At 42.0% G+C, this 20502-nt stretch overlaps 1 protein-coding gene across 1 annotated transcript in view; it reads left to right on the top strand.

Annotated features, from left to right (window-relative positions):
- pde4ba (phosphodiesterase 4B, cAMP-specific a) overlaps positions 1-20502 on the top strand; it is a 242088-nt gene that overhangs the window by 214649 nt on the left and 6937 nt on the right. The window contains exons 4-7 of the mRNA XM_070887016.1: positions 10231-10409; positions 15605-15703; positions 15943-16107; positions 19200-19299. Of these exons, the coding sequence (XP_070743117.1) occupies positions 10231-10409; positions 15605-15703; positions 15943-16107; positions 19200-19299 (543 nt within the window). The remainder of the gene's footprint in view (positions 1-10230; positions 10410-15604; positions 15704-15942; positions 16108-19199; positions 19300-20502) is intronic.

The following is a 20502-nucleotide window of genomic DNA, read 5'->3' as shown; positions in this document are numbered from 1 at the left end:
TACAACATTGAAAGCATCCTGCCTGTAATTGTCTTGCAGTATTGTCCTGTGTATCCCTGCTATTTCTATAGTTTAAGATTTCTAAATTACTCTAAATGGTTGGCTTCATATGTGCACCAGTCTTTTCCAAAAATAATTCTTCGGTTCCAGCAAATAAGTGTTTTGGAGTTGTACTGAAAGCTGCGTCATTGCTACCGCTACACTTATTTTTGGGTATGCCATTACCGAGTCTACAGTTAAAGTTGCATCACAAAAAACTTTTTTAAGAGATAGAGCATGAAGGTCCAGCATATTGGAGGCCCAAGAACAATGAGGGAAGCAGGGTGATGTTCCAGTATCACTAAATATTCAATCTGATGTGCAGAAATCCGAAGCCAGACAACTCCCCAATCAGAGAGAATATCAAAAAAGGATTCTCTCTAGAACCACTAATGCACACACCTCGCAGTGGATATTTATTTCTCAATAATATTGATATGATCATTGTCCCTGTGAACTTTCAGCTCTTAATCTTCCTATGTTACAAATCCAGCAGTCGACACATTTTTCCACCTCTGTTGAAATGAAAACTCATTACACCATCTCCGACACTAATGTATTCCTTCGCAAAACTTGTAACTTCTAATATGCCTCAGCTTTCCTTTCCCCTTATGATTTATAGAGGGTAGTTTTCAACATTTCTGTCTTCGTAACCTGGCAGAGTGGATGCCCTGCCCCTTTATAGAACCTACTGATTTTTATTCCATTGGTTGTACAATCCACTCTGCCAGGTTACCATCCAGACAGCTAAGTTGAAAATTATCACCACACTTTTAGAATTCAAGCTTGAAACAACCTAACCACTGCTTCTTGATTCATCTTCTCTAAGCTGATCTTTTGGATGAAAAGTTAAGCCAAGTCTGCTGCACAGTTAAAGGTTTAAAAAAAAATCCCATGCTACTATTTGAAGAATTGGAGTTCTTCCATTTTTCTTGGTCAACATTTCTCTTGCAACTAACACCACCAAGAATAAAAACAGATTATCTTGTCATTTATTAATTTGCTGTTTGTGGGAGCCCCCTGTGTGGATGCAGACTTTGGCTATATATCAACTTTGGCTACATATCAACACTTCAAAAAAAAATCCATAAAAGCACTTTGGGATTCCTAAAGAATGTGATTAGCTGTTACATAAATACAAGTTCTTTTTTCACTCTATTCAATCGTGGCGCTGTCCTGCAGAATAAGCATTTTATTGACAAGAGCCATAGTGTTGTTCTGAGCCAGTCACTTTCTAACCGGCTTGGGAACAGGTTGCCTAGGAAATGAGAAAACTGGAGCCACCAAGGAATGGAGAAAAATCAGTGCTCGTGTTCTTGGTTAAAATTATAAGAAAAACTTGTATATTTAACAATTTTTCACATTCTGTATTTTCTTCTATCATGAAACTATTATGCACTATCATTTTACAAATTATAGTAGGAATTTTAATTTCTGGGCGGAAAAGGCTTACGGGATCCTGGCTGAAATTGCCCCCTCAAGGCCTGTTACCGCCGGAAATCGGTGGCCAAGCAGCGAGTTGGAAAGCCCACCGATTTTTAGTCGAATGGCCGCCATTTTGAAAATTGCCCTCCTGCGGTATCCTGGCGGTGACCCGCTCCTCCCACTACCGCTCCGCTTCTGAGTGCGTCATCAGAGCGTGCCCCCCCCTTCCTGAAATTCCACGCTGAAAACCTTGCTCCCGCCGCTTGGTGCCACTGACAGCTTTTTCTGTCTGTGCACTGTGCTTGCAATCATTGTAAAATGGAGGTGGGACTGCCATTAAAGAGGAGGACCTACTGTCGCGGCCACCATCTTATTTTATTTTGTCAGCTGTCTATCATGCCGGGTTCGGCTTGGCCGCCAATAGGCAGCCTGCACCCCGTCTTGGGTGTCAGGCTGCTGGCCTGGCCAAAATCCTCCCTGGTGGCCCAGTGGACCTAACTTGAAGAATCGCAGAGCATGCAATGGCTCTCCCCTTTAAGTGAAGGGGCGAGACGTGGTGACATACCAGCATGATGATGTCATCAGCAAGTGACAGCAACGGACACTCCGTCCGCCCCCCACTTATTGAACTTCCGCTCACCACCGCGATTCCTCCCCCATTATGAGCGACTTCCGGGCCACTCGGGGAAAAAAAAGCCAAAGAGCGGAATTTTGCGCAAGAGGCCACCACATCTACCACTGCGGTAAAAACAGTCGCAACGCGGTAGGTGCGCCGCGTTTTCGGCCAGCAGCAATTTCGGCCCCACAGAGTACACAAGTGTGGAAATTATGATGATCCTGTATAAAAACACTGGTTCGGCCCCAACTGGAGTATTGTGTCCAATTCTGAACACCACACTTTAGGGTGGATGCAAAAGCCATTGAGAAGGTGCAGAAAAGATTTAAGAGAATGATTCCAGGAATGAAGGACTTCAGTTGCATTGATCGACTGGAGAAGCTGAGGTTGTTCTCCTTGGAGCAGAGACAATTAAGAGGAGATTTGATAGAGGTGTTCAAAATCATGAGGGGTCTGGACAGAGTAGATGGAGAGAAACTGTTCCCACTGGCAGAAGGGTCGAGAACCAGAGGACACAGATTTAAGGTGATTGGCAAAAGAACCAAAGGCGATGCAAGAAGAACCTTTGTTTTGCGGTTAAGATCTGGAATGCGCTGCCTGAAAGAGTGCTGGAGGTAGACTTAATCTTGTCTTTCAAAAGGGAGTTGGATAAGTATCTGAAGGAAAAAAAATTGCAGGGCTACAGGAAAGGGGCAGGGGAGTGGGACCAGCTGAAAGTCGGTACGGCCAAATAGCTGCCTTCCGTGGTATAAAAGGGCACTAGTGAATGGCCAGCCCGTCTGGGAACAGCAGTAGAAGGACCAGCCTCATGAACAGGTCGCTGGCCGACCAAGACAGGGGAGGCCTAGGCTCTCATAGTCCTCCAGCCCCCACAACAGAAAGTTTTAAACTTACCTGGTTGTAGCTGCCTAAGTCAGGTGTGTGCCTCAAATCTGAAAGATCAGGCATTTTTAAATCTGAAAAATCAGGCATTTTTAAATCTGAACAGAGCAGGTATTTTACCTACTCCATTTTAACAGCTCACCTGTGTGCTTGCCTGCCTGATTTCCACCCGCTGTGGGGCGGACCAGTTAGCCTAACATCTGTCATTGGGAAAATGCTGGGGTCCATTATTAAGGAAGCAGTTGCAGGACATCAATCAAGCAGAGTCAGCATGGTTTTATGAAGGGGAAATCATGTTTGACAAACTTGCTGGAGATCTTTGAGGATGTAATGAGCAGGGTGGATAAAGGGGAACCAGTAGATGTGGTGTATTTGGATTTCCAGAAGACATTGGATAAGGTGCCGCATAAAAGGTTACTGCAAGATAAGGGGTTATGGGTAGCAGCCAGGGAAATGGACCCGAGTCCATGATCGGATCAGTCATGATCGTATTAAATGGCGGAGCAGGCTCGAGGGGCCTACTCCTGCTCTTATTTCTTATGTTCTTATGGGTTGGGGGTAATATATTAGCATGGATAGAAGATTGGCTAACTAACAGAGAACAGAGAGTTGGGATAAACTGGTCACATTCCGGTTGGCAAACAGTAACTAGTGGGGTGCCGCAGGGATCGGTGCTGGGGTCTCAACTATTTACAATCTGTATTAATGACTTGGATCAAGGGACTGAGTGTAATGTAGTCAAGTTTGCTGATACAAAAATGGGTGGGAAAGCAAATTGTGAGGAGGACACAAAGTCTGCAAAGGGATATAGACAGGCTAAGTGAGTGTACTCTATTTGCCAAATTTTTGCCCAATGTGGGAAAATGTGAGTTTATCTGTTTTGGCAGAAAAAATAGAAAAGCAAATTATAATTTAAATGGAGAACAATTGCAAAGTGCTGCAGTACAATATGGGGATTCCTACTGCATTATACTGATCTTGCTTCCGCATCGAAAAAGGCAAACTTCTCACCACATGATCTTTGTGGGCAGCTTTCTTCGGGGTCAACAGCCATTGCCGCTGGCCAGAATCGTTACATTATTTTATTTGATAAGTTTCTTTCCCCCTCTCCTTACCGGTGGCACATGCTACAGTATATTTCCATGGGCACCGGCAGCTTTCTAGGATTTTGTCCTCGTGGCCATTCTTCATGTGTGAGCCTGGACAGTGAGTGATCAATTTAACAGGCATCAGATCTCAGCCTGGCAGTGTCTTCATCTGATATCCACAAATACCCACTTTGGGCAAAGGGAAGAGGAAAGCCACTGGTAGAGATCAAGAGCAAAAACATATGCTGAATGTTTCTCTTCTTTGTGTTGGGCCACTGAGGCCAATTACAGCAGTCTCTTACTGCCCTAAAAAGGAAAAAAACTTGCATTTATATATCGCCTTACTGTCTCTTTTAGAAATGACCCAAAACATTCCACGTTTAACATATTACTTTGATGTACATTCACTGTTTTATGTAGGCAAACATCATAACTAAGATCAGTGAAGTCATTGCAGGCTAGGGTTCAAACCTGGAACCTTCCTGATCTGTGTGATTAAGTGCCATACTAAAGTATTGAGAAAGCTCCTTAAGATTACAATTTTTTTACATGTACCTTGATCAAAATTGAAGCAAAAATCTAGCATAATGTGTATACATCGGTATTTATCTTGTATAATTAGGTATATGACCTAAAATGTGAAGAAGCAAGGCTGGCTGGAAATCAATCTTTCCCTCGCTTAGCTATCCAAGCACATATTGCACTAAGTTGTAGAATAGTTGATTGACACCGATGGTATTTACAACCCCACACTAATGGATTTCTGCAAGTGTTGTTTTGCTGCTTCACATCATTATCTCTTTGAAGTGATTTGCTTGCAGACTAGTGGGAAAATAGTTAAATTTCCATACAATCCCTTTTGAAAGCGTGAACACCTGACTTGAGGATGTGCCTTGGTCATCTCCATCAAAATGTTCCCAAGGGCTTCTTTTTTGATGAGTAAATGCATCAGCATGAAATCAATTAATTGGATCTAATTGTCGCCTTTCCCCCCTTTTGTATTGATTATTCCATTGTGTTGTGCATTCCAGTCTTTGACTCGATTATTCTTAACAATAGAATAAACCATTTCATGGTTCAATTAGTTCACTCCCCTGATGACTCAGTTGATAAAACCACTGTCCATACAGATCAGCAAAGCCCCTGGTACAATAACTGGTATGTGCTGAGTTAGCTGATCTCAGCCAGGATAGCCGTAGGGGCAATAAAATTGACCCCATTTTTCCCCACAGTTCCTTCAGGGAAGAGTCAGCCGGAGTTTCTATTTCTAGTTGCTATCAAGTGACACTTGTTGCAAAAATATGTGCTTGTACATCGGATGAAGGTAGAATCATAGTGTTCCCATTGTTGCTCACTGTCCAGACTCGCAGGCAAAGATAGGCACTTGGCCAGAGGTAGACTGACACCATGAAACCGTACACAAGCAAGATAGCAATGATTTGAGAAGAGGGCAGAAATTTAGCAGAAAAAGGGGGAAGGGCAAAAAAGGGCTTTTCAACCATACATAAGTTTTACTAAAAAGATATATGCATATTTTTGTATACAGCTAGTTTGTCTGAAGATATTAAAAATACTAAAGAATTAGTTGAAGTGCACCAAGAAAATTTTGATGAAATAGTATAGTTCAGCAAAAAAAAATGAACAGCTCTGACTCTCCCAGCACCACAACCATCCACCTTTTTTTCCTTCTGACTCCTGAAGGAGTTGACTCCAGAGCACAGTCCCATAGGTGACGATACTGCCCAACTGGCCATCTTTCATATGTGAGCCAAGACATTGAGGGGGGACATTTTAACCCCAAATACGGTTGGGTTAGAACATGAGACATAAGAAATAGGAGCAGGAGTAGGCCATTTGACTCCTCGAGCCTGCTCCACCATTCAATAAGATCATGGCTGATCTGATCATGGACTCTGCTCCACTTCCCTGCCTGCTCCCCATAACCCTTGAGTCCCTTATCATTGAAAATCTGTCTATCTCCACCTTAAATATATTCAATGATCCAACCTCCACAGCTCTCTGGGAAAGAGAATTCCAAACATTCACGACCATCTGAGAAGAAATTACTCCTCGTTTCTATTTTAAATGGGCGACCCTGTATTCTGAAACTGTGCTCTAGATTCCCCATGAGGGGAAACATCCTCTCTGCATCCACCCTGTCAAGCCCTTCAGAATCTTGAATGTTTCAATAAGATCACCTCTCATTCTTCTAAACAGTGTAGGCCCAACCTGCTCAATCTTTCTTCATAAGGCAACCCCTTCATCTCAGGAATCAACCTCCGTGAACCTTCTCTGAACTGCCTCCAATGCAAGTATATCCCTCCTTAAATAAGGAGACCAAAACTGTACGCAGTACTCCAGGTGTGGTCTCGCCAACACCCTGTACAGTTGTAGCAGATCTTCCCTACTTATATACTCCACCCCCATTGCAATAAAAGCCAACATTCCACTTGCCTTCCTGATTACTTGCTGTACCTGTATGCAGGTTGGGGTCAGCTGGGAGGTTAGTGTTAAAAATCTGAATCCCGCCCTTGTCTGATTTTAAGAGGCGGGACAGAGGCAGGCGGTCAACCTGCTCCCAGGAGGCGGGTTGGCATTTTAAATATTATAATGCTCATTTTGAAGCTCTATTTTAAATTTAACTCTGGCTGGCCACGTTTCCCAGGCCTTGGGGAAACCTATCAGCTAAAGGAAGGCAAGGACTGCTGGATCCAGAAGCTAATTGCCTTTCCACTTACCTGCTGGATCCAGCGTTCCTACCTTGCCAACCACCTGCGATTGGAAACCCCCCTCGAGGTCTCCGATCTCTTTTTTTTTTTCTCCCCATCCAGCTTTCTGATTTCCCCCTGTCCAGCTTCTGAATCTCTGTCTTCGGCTCCTGACCTTCCCATGCCCCCCCCCCCCCCCCCCGGATCTCCAATTCCTCCCTCCTCCCTCCTCTCTACTACCCGCCCGCCAGCCAGTCAGCCTCTCAATTTGGCTGGCTGTAGGTGGGAAACCGAGAAACAAAATGTTAATCTGGCCCTGCCATTAAATTCAGTCGCCACCAAGTTAAAGTTCGAGCTCGAGTTTCAACAGGCTTTTTGATATGAAGGCCATCACAGCTCAGCCTTATCCTGTTCTGTATGATGTGTACACTTTTAATCAAGTGTCACTGAGCGGTGAGCAGACATTGTGGCTGGGTTTTTTTCCCTCCCCACAGCAGCACCATTTAAGGCCAATTGTAGCACTGCCCCCGTATCAGAAATACAAACCCATTATCTGGTCATTATCACATTGCTATTTGTGGGAGCTTGCTGTGTGCAAATTGGCTGCCACATTTCCTACATTACAACAGTGACTACACTCGAAGTACTTCATTGGTTGTAAAGTGCTTTGAGACATCTGGTGGTCGTGAATATAAATGCAAGTCTTGCTTGCTGAGGTCAGCTAACTTAGCATAGACCATGGGATTTTCTGTTCTGTACCCCCCCCCCCTCCCCACCCCCTGCCCCCCAACTCTTTCAGTGCCACTTGCAGAGTGCTTAAATTACATCACTTGTATTCATGGAACCTGATGTGAAGTTACAAAAAACATTGAAGAATTACCTTTGCATAAATATTCTTTCATTAAATGTGCACAGTGCAAGACTGGGGTGTAATTTTTTTTTAAAGAATTACCAGTATTTTCACACTGGACTGTTGTACTAAGGGCAAATCTGTATTGGGAAATCACCTACACTGTGCTAGGGAGTCGCAACATGTACGTGCATTAGATTGATGGTAGGTACCCTCCTGCAATGGGGCAGAAGAAATCCCATGACTTGATAACCTTCAGCAAGCTTATTGCATGGCAGCCCATTATGTGTACATTTTTAGATTAAATGCATTCCCCCAAAGGAGTGACAGATGGGACGCAAGTGTTCTACCTACATCTCCGTTCCCTTGTTGCCATGGAAAACAAGATTCAATGGATTCTCATTTCATCTGAGAAATCCAAACATCTGGACCTTTCCAAATCTTCCTTTCATAGAACCTTACTGTGCTTTTCAAATTGATTTTTTTTAAATTCCCATCCACTCATCAAGCCTTCACTAAATATCAATTGGTTGTAGCTTGGTAGGTTACCAGTTAAGTTACCTTATGAATATGAATTTCTTTTTCTGTCCTCCAATTGTTTCCCCCATCTCTCCTAGAAGGTGCTGTTTCTTATTGGGACATGCGCTGGGGCTTCCCTCCCTGTTTCACTGTTCAGTGTCTGCTTAGCGAGTCATCGCTGATTGTGATAGCTCAGGCTTGGCGCTGCCATTGTTTAGGCAATCCAACTATAGATTTGTAACTATGCTCATTTAAAAGATGATGGAATACTGCTGAGAAAATGCCATTAACCTTTCCTGCAGCTGCTCACAATCAGCACCCAATTTGTCAAGGGAGCCTCTGAATAGGGAAGCCCTCCATTTAATCCATTGATGGTCTGTACAGAGGAAAAAACATCCATTAATGTCAGTTTGACAAGATGTTTGTGAATAGTGCATTCGTGATGTGCTGCTTGGATGCAACCTGGTTCAGCTTAATTGCTTTCTGTTGCAAGGGGCTTTAATTAAGTTGAGCAGGATGGTGGCTGGAGCCGATGAATTCTGGTGTATAAATCATTCTGGTTGATTAAACACTGTAGTCCAAATAATATAATGATGTCATCTAAGTAGTAGATGAAAAACAGCAGTTGGATGTTATCAATTCAGTATGTGTCTGAAGAAAAACTGATGGGCTGTGGTGTTGAATTTAAGATTTGTACAGACTCCGTAGATGTATCCTGTATTAAAATGAGATTATGGGGTTTAATATGTAATTGTAATAGATGAAATGGTTCTCTTCAAAAGCATTTTGAAAAAGCCATCAGAAAAAGAGATCCCTGCCTTAATTAATATGTCGATTGCATTCCCTGGCCCACAGGGTGCCATTCTGAATGCTAATGGACATTAGGAGCTATATCACAATATCCCTTTACTATCTTGTCTTTAGGGAATAGTAATTTATTTTTGGTTTTTTTTTCATTAAGACATATCTTAAAATTTTCAGCTCTAAGTAAATCGAATCCAGTTTTTAGTAGTAAAAGATTCTGAAAAGGCATTGACATTTAGTGAAGTGAAGATGTCTTACTAATAGTATTTGCCTCAAACGTCAATTATTGCACAATAGAGAAGGGGGGAAAAAAGAATGATTGTTCTAAAAGCCTCTTGTTGAATACTGATATAAATCATTTGAGAAAAGTTGGTTTGTACAGAACTGTGGTATCTTTGTGGAGGTATCCCAAATTTGTTCTTTTCATCTGAAGATGCTAAACAGGCAAGAATACAGTTCTATAGGTGCTGGTTATGCACCAGTAGCTTACTTGAATGGCTATAGGTCGCATCATGGTCTTGCTGGATGCTGCCCTTACCCAATGTCCCCACACAACACGACCAAGGTCACTAGCTAATGGGCAGGAGTGTAAACTTTTGTTGATTTTTGCTTCTACCCTAGGGCACTAAAGCCAATTTTAGTACCCTGCTACCATCCTGGCTGAGATCACAAGATAATCCGGTGAAGAAACTGGGTTGGACTATGATGCCCCAAAGCTTGAATACCTTGTTGACCGTAAAATGACTACTTGGGCAAAGCACAGGAGAGTAGCTGGTGCTCACGGAAACTAACACAAGTGTGAGCTACCACTTTCAGCAGAGAAAATTGGAAAATAACAAAAACATTTTTAAAAAGTCATTGGGACTGTGTCACCCAAAAAATTGATCATTGAAAGGATGGAAAATATGCTCCATCGTGAATCCTGTAGTATTAATGCAGATAAAATTCCACTTTGGCAGGGGTCACCTATTATATACCTGCCTGATTTTTTTTAAGTTCCCTATAAAGAAAATTGGGCGGGGTGAGTGTATAACAGGCAGTCGATCTGTTATCGCTTGTTTTGCATGCTTGACAAAGTTATATCTTGCTCTAAATCTAAACTTTCTTGTGTGTATATATGCTGATTCTGGACCCATTACATATTTTTGCTTCCAGTGCAGCTTGCAAATCTGTGTCCACTTTTACTCTTTGCCTCATATATGACTTTGTCTCTCCTGAAAGAGAATTTACAGGTGATTTTTTTATTTTTGAATTCCTAATTTAATCCAAAGTGTCTAATGCTCTATTCTCTCCTAACAGACAAGCAGAATGATGTAGAGATGCCCTCCCCCACACAGAAGGACAGAGACAAGAAGAAAAAGCAGCAACTCATGACACAAATCAGTGGAGTGAAAAAACTGATGCACAGTTCCAGCCTCTCTCACTCCAGCATCCCCCGATTTGCTGTCAAAACTGATTTGGAAGAGTTTCTTTCCAAGGTACAAAGCAAGCCTACATTTGTAGTTTTACAATATAGCAACAGGCCATTTAGCCCCTTGAGCCTGTTCCTCCATTCAGGGGCTGATCTGTGACCTAACTCCATGTACCTGCCATTGCTCCTCCATAACTTTAATACCTTTGGTTAACAGAAATCTAGCCATCTCTGATTTAAAATTAACAATTGACCTAGCATCAGCTGCAATTTGCAATAGTGTTCCAAACTTCCACCACCCTTTGTGTATAGAAGTGTTTCCTAAATTCACTCCTCAGCAGTCTTGCTCTAATTTTTACACTATGTCCCCTAGTCCTAGATTCCCTAACTAGTGGAAATAGTTTCTCTCTCTACCCTATCAATTCTTATTAATCATATAGATCATAGAATCATAGAAAGTTACAGTACAGAAGGAGGCCATTCAGCCCATGTCTGTGCTGGCCAACAAAGAGCTATCCAGCCTAACCTCACTTTCCAGCTCTTGTTCTGCAGCCTTGTAGGTTACAGCACTTCAAGTGCCAAGTACTTTTTAAATGTGATGAGTGTTTCTGCCTCTACCACCCCTTCAGGCAGGGAGTCTCTGGGTGAAAAAAGTTCTCCTCAACTCTCTAATCCTGCTACCAATTACTTTATTGATCTCTGCTTGGCAAAATAGGTCCTTCCTATCCACTCTATCTAGGACCCTCATATGTTTATACACCTCAATCAAGTCTCTCCTCTGTGTTCCAAGGAAAACAACCCTAGCATTTCCAATCTTCCCTCATGGCTAAAATTCTCCAGTCCTGGCAACATCCTTGTAAATCTCCTTGGTACGCTCTCTCTAATGCAATCATATCTTTCCTGTAATGTGGTGAACAGAACTGTATGGAGTACTATAGCTGTGGAACTAGTGTTTTATACCGTTCAAGCATAACCTCCCTGTTCTTAGATTCTATGCCTTGGCTAATAAAGGAACGTATCCTGTATGCCTTCTGAACCACCTGTCCTGTCCTACCTTCAGGGATCTGTGGACATGCACTGCAAAGTCCCTTTGTTCCTCTACACTTCAGTATCCTACCATTTATTGTATATTCCCTTGCCTTGTTAGTCCTCTCTAAATGCTTTACCTGACCAGGCCATTGACATTTTCCTGCAGTCTACAACTTTCTTGCTATCAACCGCATGGCCAATTTTTGTATCATCTTCAAACTTCTTAATCATGCCCCTTACATTGAAGTCTTAAATCATTGATGTATACCACCAAAAGCAAGGGACCAAACACTGAACTCTGTGGAACTGCACTGGATACAGCTATCTAGTCAGAAAAACACCCGTCGACCATTACCCTTTGCTTCCTGCCACTGAGCCAATTTTGGATCCAACTTGCCACTTTCCCTTAGATTCCATGGGCTTTTAATTTTCTGACCAGTTTGCCATGTGGGGCATTGTCAAAAGATGCGTTAACATCCATGTAGACTACATCAAACATGCTACTCTCATCGACCCTCCTTGTAACCAACTCAAAAAATTCAAACACGACCTTCCTTTAACAAACCATGCTCACTGTCCTTGATTAATCCATGCCTTTCTAAATGATGATACTGTCTCGCAGAATTTTTTCAAAAAATTTACCCACATTCGAGGTTAGGCTGATTGGCCTGAAATTACTCGATCTATTCCTTTCTCCCTTTTTAAACAATGGTACAGCATTAGCAGTCCTATAGCCAGAGAGGATTTAAATGGTCAGAGCCTCCACTATTTCCTCCCTTGCTTTTCAACAGCCTGGGATACATTTCATCTGGGCCTGGATTTATCTACTTTCAAAGCTGCTAAGCCCTTTAAGACTTCCTCTCTATATGTTTATCTCATCAAATATTTCACACTGCACCTCCTTAACTACAACATCTGCATCTCCTTTTTGAAGCCAGATGAAAAGTATTCATTAAGAACCATACCCATGTCTTTTGCCTCCACACACAAGATTCCTTTTTGATTTCTAAAAGGCCCGACTATTTCTTTTATCCATTTGCTCTTTATGTAATTATAAAAATCTTGTTTTTTTTTTTCCTTGATTTTACTTGCCAATATTTTTTCATGCCCTCTCTTTGCTTTCTTAATTTACTTTTATTTTTTAATTTTACCCCTGCACATTCTATACTCCTAGGCTTTCTGCAGTATTTACTGTTGGTATCTGACATAAGCTTCCCTTTTTTGTCCCTCACCATCCAGGGTGCTCTAAATTTGGGAGTCTCACCCTTTTTCTTTGTGGGAACATATGTGCTCTGAACCCTCACTATCTCCTCTTTGAATGCCTCCCACTGCTCTGACACCTTCAATACCTTTAATATCTTGAAAACTTTGATCAAGTTACCCATAAATCTTCTAAATTCCAAGGAATGCAATCCTAGTTTGTGTACTCTCTGAGTCCAGGTATCACACTAGTAAATCTACGCTGCACTCCCTCCAAGGGTAATATATCCTTTCTAAGATGTGGTGCCCAGAACTGCACACAGTACTCCAGGTGTGGCCTAACCAGGACCTTGTACAGCTGTAGCACAACTTCTATCCCCTTGTATTCTAGTCCTCTAGATATAAAGGCCAGCATTCCATTAGCCTTTTTGATTAGTTTCTGAAACTGTCCATGACATTTTAATCTATGTACATGAATCCCTAAGTCTCTTTGGACTGCCACTGTTTTTAGCTTTTCACCATTTAGAAAGTAGCCTGTTCTATCCTTTCATTTCCACAGTGGATGACCTCACATTTGCTTACATTGAAATCCATGTGCCACAGTTTTGCCCATTCACTTAATCTTGTTAACATCTCTCTCTAATTTTATGCTTCCACCTGACCCGCTTACAATGCCACCGATGGCTCTCTATCCCATCGTCTCAGTCTTTATCTGCATTAATGTTTATAAATAGGCTTTCTTTTATTATGTTTCTCCCCTTCTCTGACACATGCAAGAGTATGGAACCACCGGTGTCCCTCCAATACCTTGCCCAAGTGACCAGTCTTCACATGTAAGCTTGGACAGAGTGTCAGTAAATTAGTTGACCGTGGTAGGGCATCACAACAGCAACTTGTATTTATATAGTGCCTTTAACATCATAAAACATCCCAAGAGGTTTCACAGAAGTATTATAAGACAAAAAAAATTGATAAGCCACATAAGGAGAAATTAGGGCAGATGGCCAAAAGCTTGGTCAGAGAGGTTTCAAGCAGTGTCTTAAAGGAGGGTAGTGTGTTAGGGAGGTAATTCCAGAGCTTGAGGCCTATGCAGCTTAAGGCACAGGTTGAGCGATTTATAATCATGGATGCTCAAGAGGGCAGAATTAGAGGAGTTTAGATATCTTGGTAGGGTGGGGTGAAGTTGTTGGGCTGGAGGAGCTTGGAGATATGGAGGGATTTGAAAACCAGGATGAGAATTTTGAAATCGAGCCGTTGCTTAACTGAGAGCCAATGTAGATCAGCGAGCACAGGAGTGATGGGTGAGCAAGACTTGGTGTGAGTTAGGACATAGGCAGCTGACTTTTGGGTAGAATGTGGGAGGCCAGCCAGGAGTGCATTGGAATAGTCAAGTCTTCAGGTAAAATAGGAAGGGATGGGGATTTCAGCAGCAGGTGAGCTGAGGCAGGGGCGGAGACTGGCGAGGTTACGGAGCTGAAATTGGGTGGTCTTCCTTATGCTGCGGATATGTGGTCGAAAACTCATTTCAGGGTCAAATATATCGCCTAGGGTTGTGAACAGTCTGGATCAGCCTCAGACAGAAGTTGGAGAGAGGGATGGGGTCCGTGGCCAGAGAACGGAGTTTGTGGCAGGTACTGAAGACAATGGCTTCGGTCCTCCCAATATTTAATTGGGGAACATTTCTGCTCATCCAGAACTGGATGTCGGACAAGCAGTCTTGACACATTACTGTGGAGGAATCGAGAGAAGGGGTAGTGAGTTAAAGCTGGGTATCATCAGCGTATGTGTGGAAACTGACGCTGTGTTTTCACAGTTGAATCTGATCCTGTCCTGACCAGACATCCACATGGAGCTTTCCAGCAGCTGTCACTGAGTAGCAATCAGGAGTCGGAACTCTGGCTGAATTTCCCCCCATTTTAGCCCAAGGCTCGGAAGCCAACTGTAATGCCCAAGCACCGCATTAGTTGAAATTAGCTGAGTTAGCAAAGGACTTGAATCCAACTTGGAGATTTACGAGTCTGCGTGTTTCAATTTCACATTGGCTAATGCTTTCAATAACAATTGGCAAAGGAGCAAATGGGCTTGTTTACAAAGAAAGCATCAGGACAGTTGTCACTTGTGCTGGTAATGTACAACAATGTATAAACAAAAAATTGACTTTAGAATAGGTGGGCAATATGCCCCACCGTCAGTTTTTTCATATTCGTCCATCTGAATTTTCTTTTAACTATTCTGATTCTGGGACCCAATTACTACTTTTGTTTCCAGTGCAGCTTGGAAATCTGTCTCCGCCTTTACTCCATCTCTTGAAGCTCAAATTAAAACTGAGCACAAGCAAGGGTGAGAGAGGCCATCAACTGTAGAATCTGACTACCACAAAACATCTGCTTTTTGACACCTAATTTGGCTTTTTTTAAACTGAGAAAACCAGGATGAGGTGTATGGGCATGGCTGTGGTTTTGAGATTGCAGTCATATGGAAATATAGAGGAACGTGAGTAAGTCGGAGATATTTGATATCTCGTAAGGAGGTAAAATGGGATGGGTGGGGAGGGATATCCTGAACAATTTGATAGAGCGATACAGATCTGCCATAAGTCCCACATTTCAGTTTCTGGTCCGTACAAATGAGCCAAACCTAGCTAGAGCAGCAATGAGAGTGCAACAGTTGGCCTCAGTACCTGGCAAGAGGAAAGAAAAATCAGGGTTCCCACTCATGATCCTTATCCAGCATCTCCTGCTACAAAGTGTGGACATTGTGAAAATAAAGAATTTGGCTTGTCTGCTTTTACCCACCCCATGCTCAAGTAACCTATCAACATTCACACTCTGCACTTGTACATGAGTTGGAAGACTAATTAATCTCAGTAGCAAATCACCTCAAAACAATTGTATTTCCATTACAGAAATGTAATCGTTACAGTAAAATTGAATAAAAACTGGGAATTTTGTCAAATGCAATATTTCAATATGAAGTTTAATAACTTTCAGAGAATCTTTTTTGTAATTACTGTATTTCATCTTGTCTTTGCAGGAGCTGGATGACCTGAATAAGTGGGGTCTTAACATATTTAAAGTGGCGGAGTTTTCAAACAATAGACCGCTCACCTGCATTATGTACACCATCTTCCAGGTTAGTGGGGGCAAGTGGCAGAGAATACTGATTATTTCTGATCTGATTGCCACCAACTTTAGGATATGATTTCATTGCATTGGTTAATAAAATGCAAGGCAGATAATTTTCTACACAAGATAAAAGTTCAATGAACTGTAGCACAATATGATTTTAAAAAAAAATTGATTTCAACTTGACATGCAAATGCTTTCTATACAAATTAGTAAAACCTGCATTTTGCAAATGACTTTCAACAGGAGAGGGATTTGCTGAAGACATTTAGGATCCCTGAAGACACGTTTGTAACGTACATCATGACACTGGAAGATCACTACCATGGGGATGTGGCCTACCATAACAGCCTGCATGCTGCTGATGTTGCACAATCTACACATATTCTTCTTTCTACTCCGGCACTAGACGTAAGTACACCTTCAAGACCAAGAAAGAGAGAATTTGCAATTATATAAGTGTTTCATAACCTTAGGATGTCCCAAAGTGCTTCACAGCCAATGAAGTATTATTGAAGTGTAACGTAATGAATCTGGACTAAACCATTCTGTTCCCAAGTCCACTTTCACTTTCCCAAATTCTCTCTGTTGAAATCTGCACCTTTTCTTTTAACTTTCCCAGGACCTCAAAACTGAAACGTCTTAAAATGTCCAGGTGTTAAAATCCAAGCTCAGCATCACTTAACCACTACTTCATGATTTACTTCATCTCTTCTGCAGGTGACCCCTTGTCTCAGTAGTAGCACGTACCTCTGAGTAAAAAGCTATGTGGTCAGATGCCTCACATAATCTAATCTGGCACTTAATGCAGCATTCCCCCAGTATGGCACTGATCAGTTGTGATGTTTTGATGTTCAGGTGGACATGATATTGAATGGCGGAGCAGGCTCGAGGAGCCAAATGGCCTACTACTGCTCCTATTTCTTATGTTCTTATATCATTGTTGTTTATGGGATCTTGCTGCAAATTGGCTGCTCTGTTTGCATACAAAACAACAATGCGTACACTTCAAAAGTCTGTGAAACTCTGGGACAAAGAATCTGAAAGTGCTTTATAAGTACAATTTAAAAAAAGATTTGCATTTATATAGCGCCTTTCATGACCACTGGATGTCCCAAAGAGCTTTACAGCTAATGAGGTACTTTTTAAAGTGCAGTCACTTATAATGTAGGAATGATTTAAACCTTATGTCCTACATTAAGCAGTTTTGTGCTTTTTAAAATTAGGTTTTCTTCAATTAATTTTTATTTTCCATATTTTAAAATCTACATTTTTGGGATGTAAAGACTATGTCTGATTGCTTTAATTGTTTTGGATTTCACCATTGAAAGACAGTTCTCCTTTGAGAAACCTATCACCAGGCAGGAACTACAGCCTAACAGTATTGTTGTAACAGTAATATCATGCACAACTGATGCAGTGATGTTTTCATGACCCAACAATCTATTTATTTTCGTTTTTTCTCCCCTCCATTCTTGAGGTAATGGTTCACACTAGAGGTTCAATTCCAAAGTGCTGGTGGCTCTCTGGTATCTTACCTAAGTGACTAATCTTTGTGTGTCAGCCTGGACAGTGAGTGTTGGCAGGCCATTCAGCTGTGTGCAGCATCAAAACTAGATCTGATCCTGACTATTCCCAGTCTTTATACACTTTCCAGTAGGAATCATTGGATAGCAATCCGAATACAATCCCTGGTTGATTTTCTTCCCCATCTCCCAAACCCAAGAACACTGAAGCTAATTGAAGTCCTCCCACCACTGACCTAGCTGAGATCACATAGTTCAACACAGAACAGGGATAGAACTGGAGATCTTCCTAGTCTGTATTACTCAGTAACACACAGGGTGCTGTATTTACCAACAGCTATTAAGCAAACCTTTGAGTGATGGATTTCAACATAACTTGCAATACTGAGTAAAATGTTGGGTGGGTAAAAGTTTTGCCAATTGCTTTTTCTAAATGAAACCAGTACCCTTTTTAAATAGCCAGCTTGGCAATGACAGGCTTCCGTGGCTCACTTCTAGTGGAATCTGTTTCCTCCAGCTCATCAGGACAGACAGACTGGAGACAGTCATCAGTATTGTTCTGTGACTCGGGCTTGTTTATCCAAGACGAGGAAATGTGAGACTTTACGCACGAACTCTTGTGACTTAAAAAGCAAAGCTGGCTGGACCTAATGTTTGTGTATGTCTCTGGGTACATTAAATAGATGTCTTTAAATGAAAAGTGCACATCGTTTTTAACTTAGTACATTTTAAAGAATCTTTCATTAACAACCTATACTACTGCACATGGCATTAAACTGGGAAAAAAAAAATTGAACGTTAGAAATCCTAAATAAAAGTAGAAGACGCTGGAAACTTTGGGATCTTTCATCAGAACTATGCTAATGAAGGGTTCCGCTTGAAATGTTAACCTATGCCTCTATTCCAGTACCTGGATTGCTTCTGTAGGATCAGTATCCTGCTCCTTTACTGGGAATTTTTAATCTACACTGAGCTAGGGAGGATACTGTCTTTTTTTTTTTAACTCCATGATTTTTTTCTTCTGGTTGTCTTGGAGTAGATAGGAACTAGGCTTCTGACACTCTGAGCTGACAGAGAGTGCATAAGAACATTTCCTATTGATGGCTCTGGTTTTTTCTCCATCCACATGGGAAAACATCTGGCAGCTTGCTGGTGCTTTCCCACGGAAGTGCACTTTTGAGATCTGGGAGTGAGCAATTGAAATTCCTCTCCTCCATGGCCCTGGTCTTGCACATTAGCACGGCAGTGTGCTGCACTCCCATGTGTCGTCCTTTTATTCCTCAGATTATAACTGCTTGAATTTACTTGTAGTAAATACAGCAAGTACTCTTCCACAAGGAGATCTTTGCAAAATACTGCTTGAAGTGAACGAAGCTAAGGGGGCTGAAATTGCCCCCCGACTAAATGGTAATATTTTTTACCATTTAAAAATATTTTTCTCCGCCCTAATCCATGGGGATGCGCCATTCAGCCGCAGGCAGCTTCCCGCAGGGGAAAGCTGTCGGAGTCACCAAACGGCAGTCAATCTGCTCCCGGGAGGCAATTTTCCGCGCGGGGTGGAAAGGGGGTCGCTGCCAGTTGGTAAGGAGTCGATGGGGCGGGAACACTGGCAGGGTGGGAATGTTGCAATTATCGGCGACTCCATGCTGACCGAGCAGAGAGTGCTTTCTGCACCGTAAGCACCTCAAGGAGGCAGTGAAGGCTCTTGAATTAAAAAAATTGGGCAATCTCGGCCCCAAGGATTCTTGTTAAATAAAAACAGAAAATGCTGGAAATACTCAGCAGAATGGAGCAGAACTCTGACGAAAGTTCATTGATCTGAAATGTTGGCTCTGTTTCTCTCTGCAGATGCAGTCTGACCTGCTGAGTATTTCCAGCATCTGCAGTATTTTGCTTTTGTAAGGATTCTTATTGATTGTGCAATTATTTCTATCTTTCATGGTTTGTTCATGTTTGTTTGCTATTTCTCTTTTCCAGGCAGTGTTCACAGACCTCGAGATTCTTGCTGCAATTTTTGCAGCTGCAATACATGATGTGGATCATCCTGGTGTCTCCAATCAATTTTTAATTAACACCAGTAAGTACACTAGTTATCAAATGGATGGCCACTAATTTTATAACACGCTTCAAACATCCCATAGTTTATTTAGCATTTTATGCATTTTCTCCCATTTGGAAGTTATTACTCTATCTAACTAACTTCTGATTGGACTAAAATTTTCTAAGATCGCCACATGTCCTTTTTTTAATTGCTTATATATTACCCAATCCCCATCTCCTGAAGGCATTGACATCTTGCTGGGATACAATTCCACAGGCATCGGGTGTCTTTGCTGAAGTGACCATTCTTCACGTGTGAGCCTTGACTGATTGCAAGGGCATCACAGCTAAGCCTGATCCAATCCTCATCCAACTTCAAGTACAAGGGAGCTGATAAATCACGTTCCCCGCCACTGCCCCCCCCCCCCCCCCCACCCTTGGTGGAAAGCATACGCATTTGGACATCAACTGAGCAAAGATTGAATTTCACTGTCTAAGCTCACCCATGTAGAATAATTACTTTGGCCAGCTTTGGCTGGTGCAAGTAGAACCAGACTCCAGTGTAGATCAGCACCTTAAGGAGAGTAGAGAATTATGTTGTGGAATACAATACAATTTTTTGTTCCATTTATCATGTGCTATGTTTCTCACAAATTGGGTTAATGTTAGTCAGGGTGGGTTGTATAAAATAAATCGCTCATGTATCAACAGATAGAACTCACTCATGCCAATGGTGTGTGAACTTTCGCCTGTAATGTGTTCAAATGGAGGAACTTGGGCCAGGAATGCATTTATTACATTTCCTCCACTAAGTTCTTCCACTCACTTCTTATCCAGAAAACATGACTCCTCTCTAGTTCACAGTTCAATAGATACTAGACACTCCTCATTACTTTGTCCAGTTGACATTATGCACATGAGCCTTCATTGAGTATTGGCAGGCCATTTAGTTCTCTTCTCTCCCTAACCCAGGAGTAATGAGGCTAATTTTAGCACCTATACTGCTGCCCCAGCTGGCATCAACCATTTCAGCACCGAACCGAAATCAAACCTGTTGCTGAGGTACTCACTAGAAAATCATAGAGCTAAGGGAAAGCATAAATGTATTTTTCCAGTTGTGTGAAATCACAGCAACTGTGGTCTCAGCACTATCTTAGCCTCACATGATTGCATGAGAGATACTATATTACTGCATCATATGATTGGCTGTCATCTATCTGAAGTTAACTGTCCCACCATA

This window comes from Pristiophorus japonicus, chromosome 8, assembly GCF_044704955.1.
Source record: "Pristiophorus japonicus isolate sPriJap1 chromosome 8, sPriJap1.hap1, whole genome shotgun sequence".
NCBI lineage: Eukaryota > Metazoa > Chordata > Chondrichthyes > Pristiophoridae > Pristiophorus > Pristiophorus japonicus.
Note: the sequence above shows the minus strand (reverse complement) of the source record. Positions and strands in the feature narration are given on the sequence as shown.